The 22287-nt window shown below is 60.1% G+C and overlaps 2 protein-coding genes across 4 annotated transcripts; both read right to left on the bottom strand.

Annotated features, from left to right (window-relative positions):
* Positions 1-644: 644 nt before the first annotated feature.
* VANGL2 (VANGL planar cell polarity protein 2) lies at positions 645-13935 on the bottom strand. Of its 3 annotated transcripts, none has more exons than XM_066568032.1 (9): positions 13879-13935; positions 9903-10039; positions 7783-8044; positions 7138-7258; positions 4831-5438; positions 3817-3953; positions 3219-3354; positions 2338-2569; positions 645-1461 (listed from the first exon to the last, which is right to left on the bottom strand). In XM_066568032.1, the coding sequence occupies exons 3-9, from the start codon at positions 7851-7853 to the stop codon at positions 1201-1203; spliced, it is 1566 nt and encodes a 521-aa protein (XP_066424129.1). In that variant the 5' UTR covers positions 7854-8044; positions 9903-10039; positions 13879-13935; the 3' UTR covers positions 645-1200. The 3 variants fall into 3 exon arrangements, with proteins under 3 accessions (XP_066424129.1, XP_066424127.1, XP_066424128.1); XM_066568030.1 differs by having other exon boundaries at positions 13866-13921; XM_066568031.1 differs by lacking the exon at positions 13879-13935 and having other exon boundaries at positions 9903-10104.
* Positions 13936-17318: 3383 nt separating this feature from the next.
* NHLH1 (nescient helix-loop-helix 1) lies at positions 17319-19665 on the bottom strand. Its single transcript, XM_066568047.1, has one exon. The coding sequence runs from the start codon at positions 18716-18718 to the stop codon at positions 18392-18394; it is 327 nt and encodes a 108-aa protein (XP_066424144.1). The 5' UTR covers positions 18719-19665; the 3' UTR covers positions 17319-18391.
* Positions 19666-22287: the final 2622 nt, after the last annotated feature.

Genomic DNA, 22287 nt, shown 5'->3' with positions numbered 1-22287 from the left:
CAGGAAAACGCCCCAAAATGGGCTCCCAGTTCGAATTCCCCCCCAAAAAAATTCCCCCCAAAAATTCCCAAAAAACCCAGGAATTTCCTGGAATTCGGGTAGGGGATGGATCCCCCCCCATTTTGCTACTGGTGCTTACTGGGGAAGCCTCCCCTGGCTCCAAACTCCCCCTCTTTTAGTGCTTAGGACAAAACCGACCCCAAAACCCGACCCCAAAAACGCCTCCCTGGAATGAAACCCGGCACTTCCGGCCCCACGAGGGTGGAGGTGGAGCATGGAGCGGGGAAGAGAAAAAAAAAAACAACAAAAAAATTGGGAATAAAATTCCAAATCCATCCGTGAGGTATTTGTGACCTTAAAAACCAAAACCAGGAGAAGGCAGGGAAAAAAGAGGTTTGTTTTTTTTTTTTTTGCATCCCGATGGGAATTCTGCGGGATCACCTCGTTTGAGGGATGCTCCTGAAGGACCTCGCTGACGTCTCCTGGAGCCCCTCAGGGTCCCGGACACAGGATTGCTCCAACGGCACCGGGAAGCCCCAGGGAGCTGCCGCTGGAATTTGGGATGCGGATCCCCTCGGGAGCAGCGAAACCCACCCAAAAAAACCCTCCCAAAACCTCATTCCAACCTTCAGCTCCTCCAAAAAAAAAAAAAAAACCCAGATTTCCACTCGTTTTTCTTAAAAAAAAAGAATTCAGCAGAGGCGAGGAGGGCGCTCCCAAAACCTGGGTGTGCACCAGGGGGAGCTTTTCCATAGCAGCCACGGATTCCTGGAGATGATTCCAAAATTCCCTTGGGATCCCAAGCCCAGCCCCGGGGCCGGGCAGTGGTTTAAGGCCAGAGCCAGGACAGATGTCCAGGAGAGCACGGGCAGGAGCAGGAGGTCTGTGGGACCCCGGAGCTGCTCCAGGACGCTGGTGAAGAAGGAAGTTGGGAATTCTTGGGATTAGCCCTTGAGTTACGGCTCCAAAGGATCCGGATTTCGGGAATGAGGAGGAGGAGGAGGAGGAAGGGGAGGAGGAGGAGGAGGAGGAGGAGAAGGGGCTCAGCCACCTCAAGAAAGGACGAGTGGTCATGATCCCGGCAAGGCGCCGGAGCCGGGAGCGCCTTCCCCGGTTTTTCCGCGTCCCGGTGGCGCCGGAGGAGCCAAATTTGGGGCCTTGGAGCCGGAAGGATTTGGGAAAAAATCCCATCCCGGCCCATCACACCGAGGTCTCCGACTGCAGCCTCATGATGAACTTGTGCGACTTGGGGTCCACGAACTCCTCGGAGAGCTTGAAGAACGGGATCTTCTTGGTGGACACCACCAGGCTGAAGTCCTGGCGCTTGAGCACGAAGACCACGCCGTCCTTGAGGCCGTTGGTCACCGGCTCCTCGCTGACCAGCGTCCACTGCTTGGCCAGCCAGCGGTCCTTGTGGTACTGGATGGTGGGGCCGGCCGTCAGGTACCGCTCCAGGAAGGCCTTGGGGAAGGGGAGGGACACGGCGATGTCACCTCGGGGTGGCCCGGACCAGGTTTGGGTTTGGGTTTTGGAAGGGGGGAGAACGGCCCCGTGGTGCTGCTTTGGGGGTTTTTGGGGATTGTGCAGTTGGGAAAGAGCTCCGAGGTGATTGAGTCGGAGCTGGGGCCAGTCCCCACCTTGTCCCCCAGAATTCCAGGAATTCCTTGGGGTGGCCACGCCAAACCTCCCTGAGCCCCTTCCAAGGCCTTTCCAGGAGGGATTTTCCCAAATTTCCCACCCTGGCACAGCTCGAGGCCATTCCCTCTTGTCCTGCCCCATTCCCTGGGACCAGACCCCAAATCCCCCCTGGGAGATCCCAAATCCCCCCCTGGACCCCCCTTTTCTCTGGGATCAGACCCCAAATCCGCCCTGGCAGATCCCAAATCCCCCCCTGGATCCCCCTTTTCTCTGGGATCAGACCCCAAATCCGCCCTGGCAGATCCCAAATCCCCCCCTGGATCCCCCTTTTCTCTGGGATCAGACCCCAAATCCGCCCTGGCAGATCCCAAATCCCCCCCTGGATCCCCCTTTTCTCTGGGATCAGACCCCAAATCCGCCCTGGCAGATCCCAAATCCCCCCCTGGATCCCCCTTTTCTCTGGGATCAGACCCCAAATCCGCCCTGGCAGATCCCAAATCCCCCCCTGGATCCCCCTTTTCTCCAGGCTGAGCCGCCCCCATCTCCCTCAGGCTCCTCCATTCCCTTCTCCAGCTGCTCCAGCCCCATTCCCAGTTCCCCACGAGAAGAACCCAACCCCACCTCTCACTCCAACCCCTCATTTTTCCCGACGGGACGATCCCAAACGGGACAACCCCACCCAAACCCCCGTCTGGGCACCTTGGGCGTCATGTCGTGGGTGATGCAGAACTCCAGGTGCTGCAGGATGCTCTCCATGGTGTGGTAGGGCTGCTGCTTGGTGGTCCTCAGGTACTTCTGCATGGCGCGGGCCATGGAGGCGAAGATGGCCTGGGCGGCCTCGCGCGGGTCCATGATCTCCCGCGGGTTCTTCTGCTCCTCCTCCTGCAGCCGCTTGATGTGGGTGAAGGCCTCCTCCACCGCCACCACCAGCCTGCGGGAGAGGCGGGGAACCCCGGGGGCTCGGGATGGGAAAACTCACGGATTTGGGATTGAAAACCCCGTGGATTTGGGACGGGAAACCTCATGGATCTGTGATGGAAAAATCCCCTGGATTTGGGATGGAAAATCCCTTGGATTTGGGACAGAAAACCTCTTGGATTTGGGATGGGAAGCCTTATGGATTTGTGAGGGAAAAACTCGTGGATTTGGGATGAGAAACCTCATGGATTTGGGATGGAAAACCCCTTGGATTTGGGACAGAAAAATCCCTTGGATTTGGGATGGAAAACCTCGTGGATTTGGGATGGAAAACTGCTTGGATCTGGGGTGGAAAACCCCTTGGATCTGGGACAGAAAACCTCTTGGATTTGGGATGGAAAACCCCATGGACCCGGGATAGAAACTCCCTTGGATCTGGGCTGGAAACCCCTTGGATCCGGGATGGAAATCTTGGATCTGCTGGGCTTCACCCAAATGGACGGAGGAACCCAAGCTTCAACCAACTCGGCTGAAGATGCACCCACACGACCACCCTTGGGCTGCTCTGGAATCAGCCCCTGGCAGCTCCCCATCCATGAGAAACCTGGAAGGGGCCCCCCGCGGCATTCCCGAGGCCGGGAATCCAGGGGCTTTTTCCTCACCTGGCGCGGCGTTTCCGCACCCGGCGCTCGTGCTCGGCCTCCTCGTAGTAGAACTCGTTGTGGCTGTTGTCGCGCCGCCGCGCCGCCGCCGCGATCACCGCCCGCGACTGCCCCGTGGAGTTGTTGGTGGAATTCTCTGTTGGTGGAGCCGTCCAGGCCAGGGGTGAGCTCGGAAAAAAAAGCACCCGGAGCTCCCCCCAAAAAAATTCCAGAGGGGAAGGGAGGAAGCACCTGGAGCTCCCTCCAAAAAAAATTCCGGAGAGGAAGGGAATGCTGATCCCCTCCATCCCCCTCATTTGCAGGAAAATGCCCCAAAATGGGCTCCCAGTTCAAATTCCCCAAAAAATTCCCTCCAAAATTCCCAAAAAACCCCAGGAATTTCCTGGAATTTCGGGTAGGGGGTGGATCCCCCCCATTTTGCTACTGGTGCTTACTGGGGAAGCCTCAGAGCTCCCTCCAAAAAACCCCGGAGAGGAAGGGAGGAAGCACCCAGAGCTTCCCTCCAAAAAATTCCAGGGAGGAACGCGAGGATGGGGATGGAGGAACGGGAGGAGAAGGAGAGGGGGAAGCCAAGGGGCAAGGGGGAATGGAATCTCACCCTCGCCAAGGGAATAGACCTTAAAGCCGGACATTTTCTTGGAGAGGACGGATTTGGGAAGGTTGAGGAGGGCGGGGTTGTAGACCGGGAAGTCGTGGTAGTAATTCTCCAGGATCCACACGGCCGCTCGCTGGATGCTGCGGGGGGAAACACCGGGAACGTGGGGCAGGGGGAGAGCGGGAACGTGTGAGGTGGACACACGCCGAGGGACAGCAGGGGCTGGGAGGGAATTCCCGGGAAAAAATGTGGCTGCGCCATCCCTGGAAGTGTCCAAGGCTGGGTTGGAGCCACCTGGGATGGTGGGAGGCGTCCCTGCCCGTGGATCTGTAAGGGACTTCCAACCCAAACCATTCCATGATTCCATCAGTTCCCAGAGAAAAGAGCTCCAGGATCACCGAGTCCAAGCTCCCACTTGGTCATGCCGAGGAATCTCCAGGAATTCCTTGGACACCTCCAGGGGTGGCCACTCCCTGAGCCCCTTCCAAGGCCTGGCCGCCCTTTCCAGGATGGATTTTCCCAAATTTCCAGCCCTGGCACGGCTCGAGACCGTTCCCTCTTGTCCTGACCTTGTTAGAGGACACAGTCTCAAGCTACATCAGGGAAGGGATAGGTTGGATATTAGGTAGAGATTTTTCACCGAAAGAATAATAAAATACTGGAATGCTCTTCCCAGGGAGGTGGCGGAATCACCATCTCCGGGTGTGTTTAAAAAAAGACTGGACACGGCACTGGGTGCTGCAGTCAAGGTGTTAGGGCACAGGTTGGACTCAGTGATCTCAGAGGGCTCTTCCAACCTCATCATTCCGTGATTCTGTGATTCTGTGACCCCATTCCCTGCAATCAGGTCCCAAACCCCCCTTGAAGGAACCCAAAATCTCCCTTTCCTCCAGGCTGATCCCCTCCATCCCCCTCAGAACATCTCCACGCCCCTCACCCCCTTTCCCACCCCAAAAAAAAAAACCCCATTCCCACCACGAGAGCATCCACCCACGCCACCGCCGGAGCCGTCCCCACCTGAGGTGGCCGACGTTGTAGAAGCGGCTGGCGCCGTCGGCCGAGCGCACGGCCTTGAGCGTGAACTGGGGCTGGAGCTGCCGCAGCTCCAGCAGCACCACGGCCAGGTAGTGCACGAAGAGCAGGGCGTCCACCAGGGACACGGCGAACTGCACCACGCCGCGGTAGTTGCGGTCCCGCGAGTCCAGGATCCGCACGCCGTAGAAGAGCCAGTAGGACACGACCAGCAGGAACACCAGCACCATGAGCAGCGCGCGGAAGACGAAGACGCGCGGGAAGAAGGCTTTGGGGCGGCGGAAGAACAAGGCCCAGCTGCCCAGCAGGAGGATGAGGAGTTTGAAGGCCACCGAGATGAAGAGCCCCTCGCAGGGCGTCCCGCAGGGCTCCAGCTCCTCCCGCCAGAGCAGCTGCGGGAGGAGGAGGAAGGCCAAGGGCGTGAGGAAGGCCAGGAGCGCCAGGGCCGCGCCCAGGGCCACGCCCAGGTGGCGGGAGCAGTCCAGGTGGGCGCTGTCCTCCATGTCCTTGGTGATGCGTGTGAGGTCATCGTGGGAGATGCTGTGCTCCGACGTCCCCGTCACCACCGTGGTGGTCTCGCCCCAGTTGTCGTCCTGGGGAGGGGACAGGGGACATTTCGAGGGGTGGCTTCGTGTCCCACCTGTCCCACCTCACCTCCAGGGCCTCCCACCGACCACCCAGGTGTCATCCTGAGCAGGGGACATTCCGAGGGGTGGCTCCGTGTCCCACCTGTCCCAGGTGGCCACCTCACCTGCAGGACCTCCCATCCTTTGCACCTCCAACCCAAGAGTGTCCCCATTGTCACCCTGGGGAGGGGACAGGGGACATTCCAAGGGGTCCTACCTGTCCCAGGTGGGCACCTCACCTGCAGGACCTCCCACCCAGGTGTCATCCTGAGCAGGGGACATTCCGAGGGGTGGCTCCGTGTCCCACCTGTCCCACCTCACCTCCAGGGCCTCCCACCCACCACTGCTCCAGGAAATGTCACCCTGGGGAGGTGACAGGGGACACTCCAAGGGGCGGTTCCCAAATCCCCTCAATCCCAGAGGAGCATTCCCTGTTTTCCAAACCCCCATCCCACCTCCACGCCGGGAGCGCTGCCCGGAGCCATCGCCCTCCTCAGGGTGGAGGAAGCTCAGCCTGGGCCTGGGATGGGACAGCGGCCGGGAATTCCGCTGGGAATTCTCCCTCCGGGAAAGCTCCGGCTCCGGCGGGAGCAGCTTTGGGACCGGGAAGCTCCCGGATTTCCTGGCCAACCCTTCCCGGCTGCCAGGGCCAGCAGGAACACGCCCGGCACGCCCCCGCAGCGCTGCCCGCGCCGGGAAGGCTGGGAATGCTTGGGAATGCTTGGGAATTGTCGGGAATGCTTGGGAATGCTTGGGAATTGTCGGGAATGGCTCCGGACAGCCCTTCCCCGCTCCAGAACCCCCTCTCCCAGCCGGAGAAAAGCCAAAAATCCTGGATTCCTTCCCAGCTGGATTCCTTCCCCCACCCCGTCCATGTGTCTTTCCCTCATCCTGGTTTTGGGCACTCGGACATTCCTGGAATTTGGTTTTTTTTTTTTTGTTTTCCGTGTTGAAATTTTCCCCACAAATTTTTTTGCCAGAAAACTGGGAAATTCCCCCCTGTTTTTCCACGGATCCCTGGAAAATTCCAGCCCAGTTCCAGCCCGGAGCGCCCTGGGACGGTGGGAGGCGTCCCTGCCCATGGGATGATCCCCATCCCAGCAATTCCAGGGTTCCATGGATTTCGCTCCAAGGGGCAAAGCGGAGCCCAGGGCGCTCCAGGGCGGCTCCAGGAGCCCCATTCCCGGGAAAAGCCCCCATTCCCAGGAAAAGCCCCCATTCCCAGGAAAAGCCCCCATTCCCAGGCGGCTCCGGGAGCCCCATTCCCAGGAAAAGCCGCCGCAGAGGGAACATGAAAAGCGCCGGAGCCGCCGGCGTGGGCGGACTGGGAGAGGATGAAAGGCCGGGATCGGGCTGGAGAAATTCCAGAATTTGGGAACGAGGGGCACCAGGGGCGGGGCAGCCTCCCCTGTCCCACCCGGGGCGGGAATTTGGGGCAAACCCTCAAGGTTTGGGTTCGCTGGGATCGGATCCCGGGGGCGTTTTCCAGCCCTGGCGCCGTCGGAGCCGCGTCTCCTTTCCATTTTCTCATTTTCTCGTTTTCCCCGGGACCGGCCCGACCGGCCGGACCGCTCGGCCGGGAAATTCCGCCGGGAAAAATTCCACTGGGGGGGGGAAAAAGCTCCCGGGATCCCAAGGATTCCAGCCCTTTCCCCCCCGTGCTCACCCTCTCGTCCCCCCGCGTGGATTCGTTGTCCAGCAGAGGCTCCCCCGGCGCTTGGATCGTCACCGATTTGTCCCCGCGCGTCCCATCCCGGCTCTTGGAGCGGTGCCGCTCCCGCCGATCCCTGGGGAAAGCAGGGGGGAAAATGGGGAAAAATGGGGGGGAAAAAAAGCAGGAAAATGGGGGGAAAAAAACCCAGGAAAAATGGGGGGAAAATGGGGAAAAAAACCCAGGAAAAATGGGGGGAAAATGGGGAAAAAGGTGGGAAAAATGGAGGAAAAAAATCAGGAATAATGGGGGAAAAAGCGGGAAAAATGATGAAAAAAGTTGGGAAAATGGGGAAAAAAGGGGAAAAGTGGGGAAAAATAGTGGGAAAAATGGGGGGAAAAGAGTTGGGAAAATGGGGAAAAACGTTGGGAAAAATGGGGAAAAAAGTGGGAAAAGCGGGGGAAAAAATGGGATAAAAAGTGGGAAAAATGGGGAAAAAAGCGGGGAAATGGGGGGAAAAGTTGGGAAAATGGGGAAAAAAGCAGGAATAATGGGGAAAAAAGTGGGAAAAGTGTGACTGTGACACCCACTGTGATGGGGACACCCATCGGGATGGGGACACCCACCAAAGGTGGGGACGGGGGATGCGGGGTCCCTCACCTGTGCTTGCGGGAGCTGCGGGAATGGCCGGATTTGTAGGAATACCCGGAATACTGGGACTCGTTGTCCATGGCGTCGGAGCGCCGGGGCTTGTGCCGCTCCAGGATTTGGGATTTGGGTTTTCCCGGGAGGGCGGCCAGGGCCTCCTTCAGCGGGGGCTTCTTCAGGCCCAGGGGCACCTTCAGGAAGTCGACCGTGACCTTGAGGGGCTCAATTTTGTCACCTTGGGGTGGCCTCGCTCAGGAGAAAAGGACGCGCCCACCTGCGGGGGGGGACACACGGGCAGCGTCACTGGGGCCGGCCCAGCACGGCCCAGCACGGCCCAGTACGGCCCAGCACGGCCCAGTATGGCCCAGCACGGCCCAGCACGGCCCAGCACGGCCCAGCACGGCCCAGTACGGCCCAGTATGGCCCAGTATGGCCCAGCACGACCCAGCACGGCCCAGTACGGCCCAGCATGGCCCAGTACGGCCCAGTACGGCCCAGCACGGCCCAGCACGGCCCAGTATGGCCCAGCACGGCCCAGCACGGCCCAGTACGGCCCAGCACGGCCCAGGATGGCCCAGTACGGCCCAGTACGGCCCAGCACGGCCCAGGACGGCCCAGTTCGGCCCAGCACGGCCCAGCACGGCCCAGTACAGCCCAGGATGGCCCAGTACGGCCCAGCACGGCCCAGGACGGCCCAGTACGGCCCAGCACGGCCCAGTACAGCCCAGCACGGCCCAGCACGGCCCAGCACGGCCCAGTATGGCCCAGCACGGCCCAGCACGGCCCAGCACGGCCCAGTACGGCCCAGAACGGCCCAGTACGGCCCAGTACGGCCCAGCACGGCCCAGCACGGCCCAGTACGGCCCAGCACGGCCCAGTATGGCCCAGCACGGCCCAGCACGGCCCAGTACGGCCCAGTATGGCCTAGTATGGCCCAGTATGGCCCAGCACGGCCCAGCACAGCCCGGTATGGCCCAGTATGGCCCAGTATGGCCCAGTACGGCCCAGCACGGCCCAGTACGGCCCAGCACGGCCCAGTATGGCCCAGAGCCCCTCCTGTCCCTGCATCCCTTTCCCAGGTGGGAAATGGGGCTGGGAAAGGAAATTCGGGATGGGCAGGAAAAGGGGATTTGGGGTCAGGAGGGAGAGGGAATTTGGGATGTGCAGGGAGAGGGAATTTGGGATCTGGGGCTGTGTCCCCGCCTTGGGAATCTGGGATTCCGTCGGGATGATCCTGCCAAGCCCCGCTGCCTTTTCCCAGGGTTTTGGGGGAATCTGGACGCCCCAGTCCTGCAGTCTGGGAGGCCCCAGCTGCCTCTGGGAGCCATCCCAGCCTCCCAGGTTTCCATGGAAATCCCATTCCCACCGAATCCACCCCAAAAAACCCTCGGGCCCCTTTTCCAAGGCCCCGGGAAAGGGGGAGAAGGGGTCAGGGAGGCGCAAAGGGGGAAGGGGGGAATTCCTTTGTCCGGAATTCCGGATGATCCCACACGGATCTCCATGGAAACCGAGGCCTTTCCCGCTGCCGCCGTCGCCCGGGAGACGGGAACGGGGCCGGGAGACGCTGGGGGTCCCAGTATGGCCCAGTAAGAGATGGATCCTGTCCCAGTAAGGGCTGGATCCTGTCCCAGAATGTCCCAGTAACCCCAGTAATGGGTGGATCCTGTCCCAGTATGTCCCAGTGACCCCAGTAAGAGCCGTGTACTGGGGGTCCAGTAGCCCCAGTAAGAGATGGATGCTGGAGGCCCCAGTACGTCCCAGTCCCCTCAGTAATGGGGTGGATCCTGTCCCAGTATGTCCCAGTAACCCCAGTAAGGGCTGGATCCCGGGCTCCCCGTCTCCCCAGTAGCGCCAGTAAGGGCTAGATCCTGTTCCAGAATCCCCGATAATGGGTTGATCCTGTCCCAGTATGTCCCAGTGACCCCAGTAAGGGCTGGATCCTGTCCCAGTGACCCCAGTAAGGGCTGGATCCTGTCCCAGTCCCCCCAGTAAGGGCTGGATCCTGGGCTCCCAGTAACCCCAGTAATGGGTGGATCCTGTCCCAATCCCCACAGTAGTGGCTGGCTCCCATCCCAGTATCCCCAGTCCCCCCAGTATGTCCCAGTCCCCCCAGTATCCCCGGGCTCACTCACCGGGCGGCTCCGGCGGCGGCGGCTCCGTCCCGGTGCTCACCGAGGCCTTTGGAGCGTCCGGAGCCTCCGGAGGGGCCGGCATCGAACACGGGCCGGGCATGGGGGGCTGCTCACGGCACGGGGGGGCCGCCCTGGAGCTGCGGGAGCCGAGCAACGGCAGTTCGGGACCGATTCCCGAATTCCCCAATTCCCCGATTCCCGAATTCCCCAAACCCGCCAATTTCCAATCCCGCCAGTTTTCCAATCCCGCCAATTCCCACGTCCCACCAATTCCCAAATCCCCAATTCCCAACCCCGCCAATTTTCAAATCCCGCCAATTCCCAATCCCACCAATCCCACCAATTTTCAAATCCCACCAAATCCCGGATCCCGCCGCTCAGGGATTCCTTGGGAGCACCACGGAAAAGCGATTGCACACCCCACCCCGGGCATCCCAAAATTTTTGGGAATTGTCCTCCTGGATGATCGGCCGGGATAGGTTTGGGGTTTCCCGGGAATCCCTGAGTTTTCCTGAAATCCCGGTGTCTGCGGCTGAAATGAACTTGGGGTTTTCAAGGAATCCTGGGGTTTTCCAGAATTCCTAGGGTTTTCCACAATTCCTGGGGTTTCCCATGAATTCCAGGATTTTCCAGGTGTTCCGAGGTCTCTTGGCCCCAGCCTGTGGATTCAGCCGAAATAAGTTCGGGATTTTCCAGGAATCCATGAATTTGACAGGTGTTGTCCCTGTCCCAAAGGGAATTCAGGAATTCCAGCAGGAATCCGGGATCCTGGAGCTCCTCATTCCAGCAGGAATCCGGGATCCTGGAGCTCCTCATCCTCTCGTTCCAGCAGTGAAAAAAAAAGAGGGATTTTTCTTGGAATCTTTTCCAGCAGAGCTGGTTCCACAGCCCCGGAAAGGCCGGGAATGGATTCCCGGGCTCTGGGAGACGCCGGGAGCCAGAGCCGGATGCAAAAGAGGAGGAGGAGGAAAATTCCCATTTTTTAATCCTGGGATGATCAAAGCTCCCAAAAAACCCCCCCAGGGCCGGAGAGGCTTCGCCATTCCCGACGTCTTCAAGTCCAGGCTGGAATTTTTCTGGGGATGGGGCTCGGGATCAAAGCCCTGAGCCTCAAATCCAACGTTTGGGATTCAAATGTTCCCCAAAAGAGCGAAAATAATTAAACATAAAAAAAAAAAAAAATAGATCCAAGTGTTTCCAGATGAAAAAGCTTCTTCCCAACAGCTCCAGAGGGAGAATTCCAAGAGGGAAATCGGCTCCTTCCTGATCCAGGGTTCTGGGAAAGCTGGGAATGAGTTTTCCTGGGAAAAATCCCACTTGGAGAGGGAGAATCCGGCGGATGAAGGGTCCGGGATTCCCATCCTGGAGGAACTGGGGAGGGCTGGGAATGGGGTGGGAATCCCAGAAAATCCCGGGATTGTCCAGGCTGGGAAAGATCTCCGAGGTCACCGAGTCCGAGCTGGGATGGATCAAACGCGAATTCCAGGGATTCCCTGCAGGGATGGGGATCCAGCCCTCCCTGAGCCCCCTCTGGTGCTTCCCAACCCTTTTTCCATGGAAAAACCATCCCAAATTTCCAGCCCTGGCACAGCTCGAGGCCGTTCCCTCTTGTCCTGCCCCATTCCCTGGGATCAGATCCCAAATCCCCCCTGGCTCCCCCTTTTCTCCAGGCTGAGCCCCCTCAGGATCCCCCATTTCCTTTTCCAGCTGCTCCAGCCCTGTTCCCATCCCTGGAATTTCCCACTTCCCTTCCCAGCCCCTTTTTCCACGAGGATCCAACAGCACTGCAGCACCTGGGAAACCAAATCCCGCAGCTGGAGGATCCTGGAGTCCCAAATTCCCAGCAAAAAATTTCCAGGATTCCGGAATTCCCACCCCACAGCCCTAAATCCCTCCACCCCAAATTCCCGGGGAATTGCTCAGGATTCCCTGGAGAAATCCCAAATCCCATTTTCTCGTCCCTTCCAACAGTCCCAAATCCGCTTCCGGGTGGCTCCATGGGATTTGGGAAGGCCCATCCCAGAAATCCACGTCCTCGCTCGGAACTCCGACGTTTTCTTCAGGAAAAACCCCGAAATCCCAATTGCTGCCCCCAAAGGACACCGGGATCTCCCGGGACTGGGGGTTTGGATCCATGAGAACTCTTCTCCAGCAGCTCCCGATCCTTGGGGATCCCCCCAACCCATTTTCCACGTCCTGGATCCTGGAAAAGCGGCGCAGGGACGGGATCCAGCGGGATCCGGGAGCGCTGGGACGTTCCCATCACATCCAGGGATCCTGCAGGGCTGAACCTCCTGGGGTTTGGCCGGAATTCCCAGCTGGGAATTCCCAAATCCCTTCCCAGGCCTCTTCCCGGCCCGACAATAAATCCATAAAACCTCGGGGAACTCATCCCAAATCCCGAATTAAGCCGGATCCGCCACCTCGGGGCTGCTCCCTCCGGCCCCATTGTCTGCCGGGAGCCGGGGAAAAACAAGGAATTCCTTCCTCCCGTGGGATCGCTCCAGGGATCGCTGGGATGTCCCCAACCCCTCTGGAATACGCGGGGAGGGGACACGGGGGGACCTCGAGCCCGCAGCGGCCGCCCCCAGGTCCCCGCCGCCTGTTAATTGTTAATTGTTCATTAATTAAATCGTCCGAGCTTCACAAAGCGCCTGGAAAATCCTCGGGATCCCGTCTGGGTCCCAGCCCCATCCTCGAATTTCCGCGACGGAGAAGATTCCAATTATCCCGAAATCTCCTTTTTTTTGTTGTTGTTGTTTTGATTTCTTTTTTTGTTGTTTTGCTGCGTTTTCACCTCCGCCCGCGGGGGGAAGAAGATCCCAAAGGAAAAAAAACCAAAACCATCCCAGGCCGGGATCTCCAGGAACCGGCTCAGGATCCAGGAACCGACTTGGGATCCCCAGGAACCGGCTCGGGATCCCCAGGAACCGGCTCAGGATCCGGGAACCGGCTCAGGATCCAGGAACCGACTTGGGATCCCCAGGAACCGGCTCGGGATCCCCAGGAACCGGCTCAGGAACCGGGAACCGGCTCGGGATCTCAAGGAACCGGCTCGGGATCCGGGAACCGGCTCAGGATCCAGGAACCGGCTCGGGATCCCAGGAACCGGCTCGGGATCCCCAGGAACCGGCTCAGGATCCAGGAACCGGCTCGGGATCCCCAGGAACCGGCTCGGGATCCCCAGGAACCGGCTCGGGATCCCCAGGAACCGGCTCGGGATCCGGCCGGGGCTGTCGCGGAGCCGGGGGGCACCGGGCACGCCCGGCACAGGGAGCCCCGGGCACCGGGCAGGGCGTGGGGACACCGGGGGACAGCAGCGACAGCGGGGGACGCGGAGGACAGGGAGGGACAGCGGGGGACAGGGGGGCGACACAGGGGGCAGCGGGGACATGGGGGGGACACGAGGGACAGGGGGGACACGGGGGACACCGGGCCCAGGGACCCCCGGGACGGCCCCGCCCGGGCACCGGGGAGGGCATGGGGACAGCGGGGACAGCGCTGGGGACACCCCAGGGACACCCGCAGGTGACGGGGGGGACACCGGGGACACCGCGCAGGTGACGGGGACACCGGGGACACCCTGGGGACACCCCGGGGACGCCCCGCAGGTGCCCCCGGGATGGGCACAAAGCGCTCGAGGCCGCCGCGCCACCCCGGGGCACATTCGGGGGGTCCCGAGGGTCGCACCGCGCCCCGAGGAGGCTCCGGCAGAGCCCCGAGCGCGTCCCCGCGGGGGCCCGGGGGGGTCCCATCGCCCCCTCCCCAGCCGGGACCCCCGCGCCGCGCTCGGGGCTCCCGCAGCCGCCGCCGCCAGCGCAGGAAAAGCCGCGGCTGGCGGGGCCCTTCCCGCAGGGAGCGCGGCCCCGGCCCGGCCCCGCTCCCCGCCCAGCCCCGGGGCCGCTGCCGCTGCCCGGGATCCCCCCGGGAGCGGCCCGAGCCCCCCCGGCGCCCCCCACTCACCATCGCCCCGCACCTTTGTGCGCGTCCCCCCCGCACCCGAACCCCGGCGGCGGCGGCGGCGGCGGCGGCGGCGGCGGCGGCGGAGGAGGAGGAGGAGGAGGAAGAGGAGGAGGAGGCGGAGGAAAGCCCCGCTCCCCCCGGCGCCCCCGCTCCCGCCCCATTGTCTGCGCTGCGCGCTCCCGGCGCCGCCTCGGGGCCATTGTCTGGGGCGGGGGGGCACCCGCGCACCCCCCGAAATCCCGCGGAGCCCCCCCGATATTGGGGACCCCTCCCCGAACACCCAGGGACCCCCCCAGGCCGGGGGGATTTGGGGTGAGGATGCGCTTTTTTGGGGGAGGGGGCGTTTTATGAGGAGGGTCCCCCGTTTTTTGGGGAGGGGGCGGCGTCTCTTGGGGAACAGTCTCCGTTTTTAGGGGGGGGGCAACGAGGATTGAGCCCCCACCTCGTGTCACCCCCGCTCGGAGCTACCGCAAGGGGTATCCGCACCCCAACATCGTCCCCAAAGGGGTCTCGGCACCCCAAAACCGCCCCCCCAAATGGTTCTTAACCCCCCCAAATTGCCCCCAAGGGGTCTCAGCCCACGGGGGGAGGGGGGGGCACAGCGCCGCTGCTCCCACCTTGTTTCGGGGTTTGGGGAAGGATTCTGAACCCCATAAACCCCCACTTGCTCCCCCGAAAAACGGGGCTTGGGGTCCTGGGTCCGGCCGAGCCCCCTCAGGATTTGGGGTGTCCTGGGGGGGTCCGGCCGAGCCCCCTGGCTTTGGGGTCACCCCCGACCCTCAGCCCCAGCGGTTCCGGGCTGCTGGAAGACCCCAGCCCCATCCCTGCCGATATGGGGGGGGGCCCAGGACACACTTGGGGACACACCTGGGGACACACACTTGGGGACACACCTGGGGACACACCTGGGGACCCCCGGCCTGCAGCAGAGCCGGGATTTTCGGGGGCCTCAGGGCCAGCAGCACCGCCCGAGGCAGCAGAGGCCGCTGGGGACACACGGGGGGCTCCAGCACCTTCATCCCTCACAAAGGGAGGGACCCCAAATCCCCCCGAGCCCCCCAAAACACCCGGGGGTCCCCAAAGCCTGCGGAGCGCGGGGGGGGCGCGGCCGCTGCCCGGAACAGCCGGGCGCTCAATGGGCGAGGCTGGGACCGCGCTGGCCACGCCCCCCGCGGCGCTGGCCAATGGCGTGAGGCGGGCGCGGAGAGCCGCGCTGCCATTGGTGGGATTGAAATGCGTGGTGGGGACTCAATGGGGAGGCGGGGCCGGGAGGGGAATTGGGGCGGGGGGCGAGGGGAGAGCGGGAATTTGGGGGGAATTTGGGGCGGGGGGAGACCGGGATTTTGGGGAGATTTGGGGCGGGGGGATTTGGGGCAAGGGGAGATCGGAATTTTGGGGGGATTTGGGACGGGGGAGATCGGGATTTTGGGGAGATTTGGGGGGGGATTTAGGGCGGGGGGATTTAGGGGCTGGGGGCTCTGGGGTGATGGGAAAGCGGTTATGGGGCTGGGGGCGATGGGGTTATAGGGCAATGGGCTCAGCGCCCCCCACCCCATTATTTCACAGCCTAATGAGCCGAAATAATGACCCCCCCAGCACAGACCCCTCCCGAGCTGCGACCCCAAACCCGGCTCCTGGCGCCCCCATTGTTGTGGGGTCTGTGCTGGGGGGTCCCTGGTGACCCCATTGTTGTGGGGAGGGGTCCCTGGTGACCCCATTGTTGTGGGGTCTGTCCCGGGGTGTCCCAGGGCCGCCCCCGCAGCTGCCCCGGGGCGCTCCCGCCCCGCTCGGGGATGATTTATGGGGCTGGGGGTCGTTCCCCGGGATGATTTATGGGGTCGGGGCTCGTTCCCGGCCAGATGGGGCTGCGGCAGCTGGGAAGGGGCGCTCGGCCCCACCCCGGCCTTTATGGGGCCGCCCCTCCCCTCCGAGGGCTGCGGGAGGGGACGCGGCCCTAAAGGGTCTGGGGACAATGAACCCTAAAGGGGTTTGGGGACAAGGAGGCCTAAAGGGGTTTGGGGACAATGAACCCCAAAGGGGTTTGGGGACAATGAACCCCAAAGGGGTTTGGGGACAACGAACCCTAAAGGGGTTTGGGGACAATGAGCTCTAAAGGGGTTTGGGGACTGCCACAATGGGTACACGGCCCTAAAGGGGTTTGGGGACAATGAGCCCTAAAGGGGTTTGGGGACAATGAACCCTAAAGGGGTTTGGGGACTGCCACAATGGGTACACGGCCCTAGAGGGGTTTGGGGACAATGAACCCCAAAGGGGTTTGGGGACAATGAACCCTAAAGGGGTTTGGGGACAATGAACCCCAAAGGGGTTTGGGGACAATGAACCCTAAAGGGGTTTGGGGACAATGAACCCTAAAGGGGTTTGGGGACAATGAACCCCAAAGGGGTTTGGGGACAATGAACCCCAAAGGGGTCTGGGGACAATGAACCCCAAAGGGGTTTGGGGACAATGAGCTCTAAAGGGGTTTGGGGACTGCCACAATGGGTACACGGCCCTAAAGGGGTTTGGGGACAATGAGCCCTAAAGGGGTTTGGGGACAATGAACCCTAAAGGGGTTTGGGGACTGCCACAATGGGTACACGGCCCCAAAGGGGTTTGGGGTTCCCAAATTGAGGGAGGGCTGTCCCCAAATTAGGGGGGCAGCAGGGCTGGAGGGGCCCGGCAGGGGGCGCTGCTGCCCCGGCGGCGGTTGGGGACAGGGGCACAATCCCGGGGGGATGTTGGGGACACACTGGGGACACCCAGGAGCAATTCCCTGATTTTTATCCCAAGCCCAGGTGGATTTTCCCAAGGAATTGGGATTTCTGGGATTTTCCAGAGGGATGGAGAGGACGGGAAGGGCTGGGAATAGGGGGAAAAATGGGAATGGGGGAAAAAATGGGAATTTGGGGAAAAATGGGAATAGGAGGAAAATTGGAATGGGGGGGGAATGGGAATGGGGGAAAAAATGGGAAGAGGGGAAAAAGATGGGAAGAAGGGAATAAAATGGGAAGAGAGGAAAAAAATGGGAATTGTGCCGGGAAAGGCTTGGAGAGGCCAGGACAAAGGGCCGGAATTCCCAATCTGTCAGGCCGGAATCTCAATGAGAGCCGAGAGTTCCCATTGTGAGGGGGACAATGGGGCCAGATGGGGCCGGGGCCCCAAAGGGGTTTGGGATCTGCCAGGATGGGCAAAACCGACCCTAAAGGGGATTGGGAATGGGCAAACTGACCCTAAAGGGGATTGGGAATGGGGACAGGGCCCTAAAAGGGATTGGGAATGGGGAAAACCGACCCTAAAGGGGTTTGGGAATGGGGAAAATCTAAAAGGGTTTGGGAATGGGGAAAACTGACCTTAAAGGGGATTGGGAATGGGGAAAATGGGCCCTAAAAGGGTTTGGGAATAGAGACAGGGCCTTTTCCTTTTCCCCCCAAAAGTGCACAAGGACACAGTGGATAAGTTAATAATAATAATAATAATAATAATATTAAATAATGATAGCAATAAATAATAAATAATAATAATTCTCAATAAATAAATTAATTCCATAAATATCCTCATGGCACAGAGACAGGGGAGGGAAGGGTTTGGGGGGAAAAGGGGGAGCTGGCCCCAGGAATTCCAGCTCCAGCTCCTCTGGGAATTCCTGCTCCAGTTCCTCTGGAAATTGCGGCTCCACCCTTTTGGGATTTGCTGCTCCAACCTTTTGGGATTTGCTGTCCCAGCTCTCTGGGATTTGCGGCTCCATTCCTCTGGGAATTTCAGCTCCGTTCCTCTGGGAATTGCTGTGCCAGTTCCTCAGGAATTGCAGCTCCAAACCCTTGGGAATTGTGGCCCCACCCTCTGGGATTTGCTCTTCCAAATTTTAGGGTTTTGCTGCTCCAACCTTTTGGGATTTGCTGCTCCATCCCTCTGGAATTGCTGCTCCAGTTCCTCTGCAATTGCTGCTCCAAAGCCCCGGAAGCAGGGCCAGGGAGTGGGGGGCGGCAGGGTGGGCAGATGGACGGACACAGGGACGGACACAGGGACGGACACAGGGATGGACCCAGGGATGGACACAGGGATGGACACATGGATGGACATGTGGATGGACACAGGGATGGACACATGGATGTGTCACACTCGTCCAGGACGTGGTTCAGGTAGGGGATAGCCAGGTGGACACATGGATGGACACACGGACAATCACAGGTCCAGGACGTGGTTCAGGTAGGGGATAGCCAGGTGGACACACGGACGGACACACGGACAATCACAGGCCCAGGACGTGGTTCAGGTCGGAGATGCAGCAGATGCCCGGGCGCAGGATCTCGATCTCGGACAGGGGCAGCGTGGGCAGCAGGGATGGACAGACAGACACACGGATGCACGGACGGACACACGGACAATCACAGGCCCAGGACGTGGTTCAGGTCGGAGATGCAGCAGATGCCCAGGCGCAGGATCTCGATCTCGGACAGGGGCAGCGTGGGCAGCAGGGACGGGCACGGGGACGGACAGAGGGGCGCACGGCTGGACAGACGGCCAGGTCAGACGTCCAGGACGTGGTTCAGGTAGGAGATGTAGCAGATGGCCAGGCGCAGGATCTCGATCTTGGAGAGTTTCTTGTCGGGGGGCAGCGTGGGCAGCAGGCGCCGCAGCTCCCCGAAGGCCACGTTGAAGGCCTCCACGCGGATGCGCTCCCGCGTCGCGTGCGCCGTCCGGTACTTGGCCGTGGCCCGGCGCCGGCGCCGCCGCTCCTCGCGGGTCAGCGGCTCCGCGCCGGCACCAGAACCGGCACCGGCAGCCGGGGAGGGAGCGGGGCCGGGGTGGGATGAGGGGATGGAGAGGGAGGGGGGGTCAGAGCTCAGCATCATCGTCAGCGGGAGAGGGGACGGGGACAAAGCGACCCTGGGGCAGCTCCGAACGGATGCTGGGGTTTGGGGACAGCTCCAGAGGGATCCTGGGGACAGCTCCAAATGGATCCCGGGCTTTGGGGACACTTCAGAACTGAACTGAGGACTTGGGGACAGATCTGAACTGATCCTGGGGACAGCTCCAGAGGGATCCCGGGCTTTGGGGACACTTCAGAACTGAACTGGGGACCTGGGGACAGATCTGAACTGATCCTGGGGACAGCTCCAAAGGGATCCCGGGCTTTGGGGACACTTCAGAACTGAACTGGGGGCTTGGGGACAGCTCCAGAGGGATCCTGGGGACTTGGGGACACTTCAGAACTGAACTGGGGACTTGGGGACAGATCTGAACTGATCCTGGGGACAGCTCCAGAGGGATCCTGGGGACTTGGGGACAGTTCTGAACTGACCCTGGGGACTTGGGGACAGATCCTAAGGGATCGTGGGGTTTGGGGACAATTCCAAAGGGATCCGGGGGACTTGGGGATAATTCCAAAGAGATCCCAGGGATTTGGGGACAGCAGCAAAGGGATCCTGGGTTTGGGGACACTTCTGAACTGAACTGGGGACTTGGGGACAGCCCCAAAGGGATCCTGGGGACAGCACTGAACTGATCCTGGGGGTTCGGGGACAGCCCCAAAGGGATCTTGGGTGTCTGGGGACGATTCCAAAGGGATCCCGCAGGTTTGGGGACACCTCCAAGCTGGCCCCAGGGATTTGGGGACACCTCAGGAGAAGCTGATCCCGGTGTTTTGGGGTCCCCTCTAAGCTGCTCCCGGGGCTGTTGGGGTCACCTCAGCAGGAGAAGTCCCCGGATTTGGGGTGCCCGTCCCCGGCTCCCAGCGAGGCCCGTGGGGGGATCCTCCTCCTCCTCCTCCCCATCACATTCCAGCCGGGAATTGGGGCGTTTTCCTCGGGAATTCCATGGTCCGGGAGAAAACTGCCCCAGGGGACAAATCCGGAGGCATAAAAATGGGATCGAGTTTTTCCCGAGGTTTTGGGGGTTTTTGGGGTCAGGATGCGGCTCCGGAGCCCTCAGGGGTCAGATCCCGACGGGTCTGGAAAAGAAGGATCGGGAATTTCAGCTCCGGGTGGGAAAGGAGCCGGGAGAGGCATCAAATAAAAGAATAAAAATGAAATCATAATAATAAAAAAAAGGTAAAAATTAAAATAAAGTAAAAACATGGGAAGATCAAATAATGAAATATAATATAATATAATATAATATAATATAATATAATATAATATAATATAATATAATATAATATAATATAATATAATATAATATAATATAATATATATATTATATATATAATATAATATAATTTTATATAATATAATTTTATATTATATTATATTGTATTATATTATATTGTATTGTATTATATTAAAATAAAAAATAAAATACATAAAAATAAAACAAAACAAAATAAAATATAAAAAATAAAATAAAATAAAATAAAATAAAATAAAATAAAATAAAATAAAATAAAATAAAATAAAATAAAATTAAAAAAAAATATTTTCCACAGCTTTTCCCTGTCAAATCCCATCTACTTTGGGGAAACGAACTCAGGGAATTCCAGCTCCCGGAAGGAAAAGGATCCGCCGGGAGGATCGGGAAATTCGGGGGGCTGGGAAGGCTCTGGGGACTGGGGGGGCTGGGGAAGCTCCTGGGGGAACTGGGGGGGCTCGAGGGCCCCTCGGGGGCTCCGGGCAGTGGGGGGGGCCGGGCCCGGGGGCGGCAGGTGGCGGATGCGCGGCGGGGGCGGGGCGGGCTTTGTGTCGCAAATGAGCCCCGTCTGTCCCCGCGGCTGGCACCGCTGTCCCCCCGGCTGTCCCCCTGTCCTTCTGTCCCTCTGTCCCCCTGTCCCCTCTGTCCCCCTGTCCCTCCTGTCCCTCTGTCCCTCTGTCCTTCTGTCCCTCTGTCCCTCTGTCCCCCTGTCCCCTCTGTCCCCCTGTCCCTCCTGTCCCTCTGTCCCTCTGTCCTTCTGTCCCTCTGTCCCCCTGTCCCTCTGTCCCCCCTGTCCCCTCTGTCCCTCTGTCCCCCTGTCCCTCTGTCCCTCCTGTCCCCCTGTCCCCCCTGTCCCCCTGTCCCTCTGTCCCCTCTGTCCCTCCCTGCCTGTCCCTCCTGTCCCCCTGTCCTCCTGTCCCTCTGTCCCCCTGTCCCCCTGTCCGTCTGTCCCTCCTGTCCCTCTGTCCCCCCCTTGCTGTCCCTCTGTCCCCCTGTCCGTCTGTCCCCTTGGCTCCGCTCCCGGCAGATGGAGCGGCCGCAGCTGCTCCCGGGAACCCGCAGGGAATCCCGAGCGCCGCGCCCCGCCCCCCGCTCATCATCCTCATCCTCTTCTTCCTCATCCTCATCACCCTCATCCTCCTCATCCTCTTCTTCCTCATCATCCTCATCTCATCCTCATCTTCTTCTTCATCCTCATCTTCTGCATCTTCATCCTCATCCTCCTCCTCACCTTTATCTTCATCCTCATCCTCATCCCAATCCTCATTCCCGTCCTCCTCCTCCTCCTCATCTTCATCCCCCGCTGCCTTCCCTGGAAACCCGGGCTCGTCCAGGGAAACGGGAGAAACTTTGGAATGGGAAAAGCGGCCGGGAATGAGCCGGGAATGAGCTGGGAATGCTCCTCTCCTTTCCTTCCTCATCCTCATCTTCATCCCCATCCCCATCCCCATCCCCGGCTGCCGCTCCTGGAAATCCGGGAATGCCGCGGGGAAAAGGGGAAAAACTTTGGAATGGGAAAAGCGGCCGGGAATGGATCCCAAATCCCACCGGGACAGGGCAGGGACGGCCCCAGTCCCGGTTTTTTAGAGGCTGGGATGGTGGGAATTTGCCCCCCCAAAAAAAATCGGGAAAAAAATTCTCCCAACAGCTCCCAAAATGCCGGAGAGGGGTGGGAATTTCCCCTCTGGCTCTCCCGAAGAAATTCCCGGGAATTTGGATGTTCGGGATCACTCCCGGCTCGGCTCCACTCCGAGACGGGAATTATTTGGGAATTTGGGAATTTGGGGATTTGGGGATTTGGCCCCTTGAGCTGCCCTGTGGATCTGGGATTCCCGGGAATTCGGGGTGGGTCCCACACCTGGACGGGAAGCGGGAGAGTTTTTTTGGGAAAACTCGAGTTTCATTCCCAGATCCAAACAAATTCCCGGCCTGGGTTATCCCGGAGCTTTTCCTTGGCGCGGAATTCCTGCTCCCAGCGCCTCTTTCCCGAGGTTTTTTTTGGGGGTTTTTTTTGGGGAAAAATCGCCCAATTCCTGAATCCAGCCGCTCCAAGGATTCCTGCTCAGCCTCCACTTTTCCCAGCAAAACCCCGGGAATTTTTCCCACCTCCTCCCTCGCCCTTCTCCTGCCATTCCCGACCCGTGGCGTGACGAAATTCCCGACAATTTTCCTTGGAAACCAAGCGGATCCCAGGCGGGTTCTTTTCCTTTTCCCCGCTCCCGAACCCTCCCAGGAAAAGCCCTTTTCCCAAAGGGATTTGGGAGCCAAACCTGGCAGTGGGGCCGAGGCGTTTCCC

Source organism: Molothrus aeneus, chromosome 31 (genome assembly GCF_037042795.1).
Source record: "Molothrus aeneus isolate 106 chromosome 31, BPBGC_Maene_1.0, whole genome shotgun sequence".
Taxonomy (NCBI): Eukaryota; Metazoa; Chordata; class Aves; order Passeriformes; family Icteridae; genus Molothrus; species Molothrus aeneus.
Note: the sequence above shows the minus strand (reverse complement) of the source record. Positions and strands in the feature narration are given on the sequence as shown.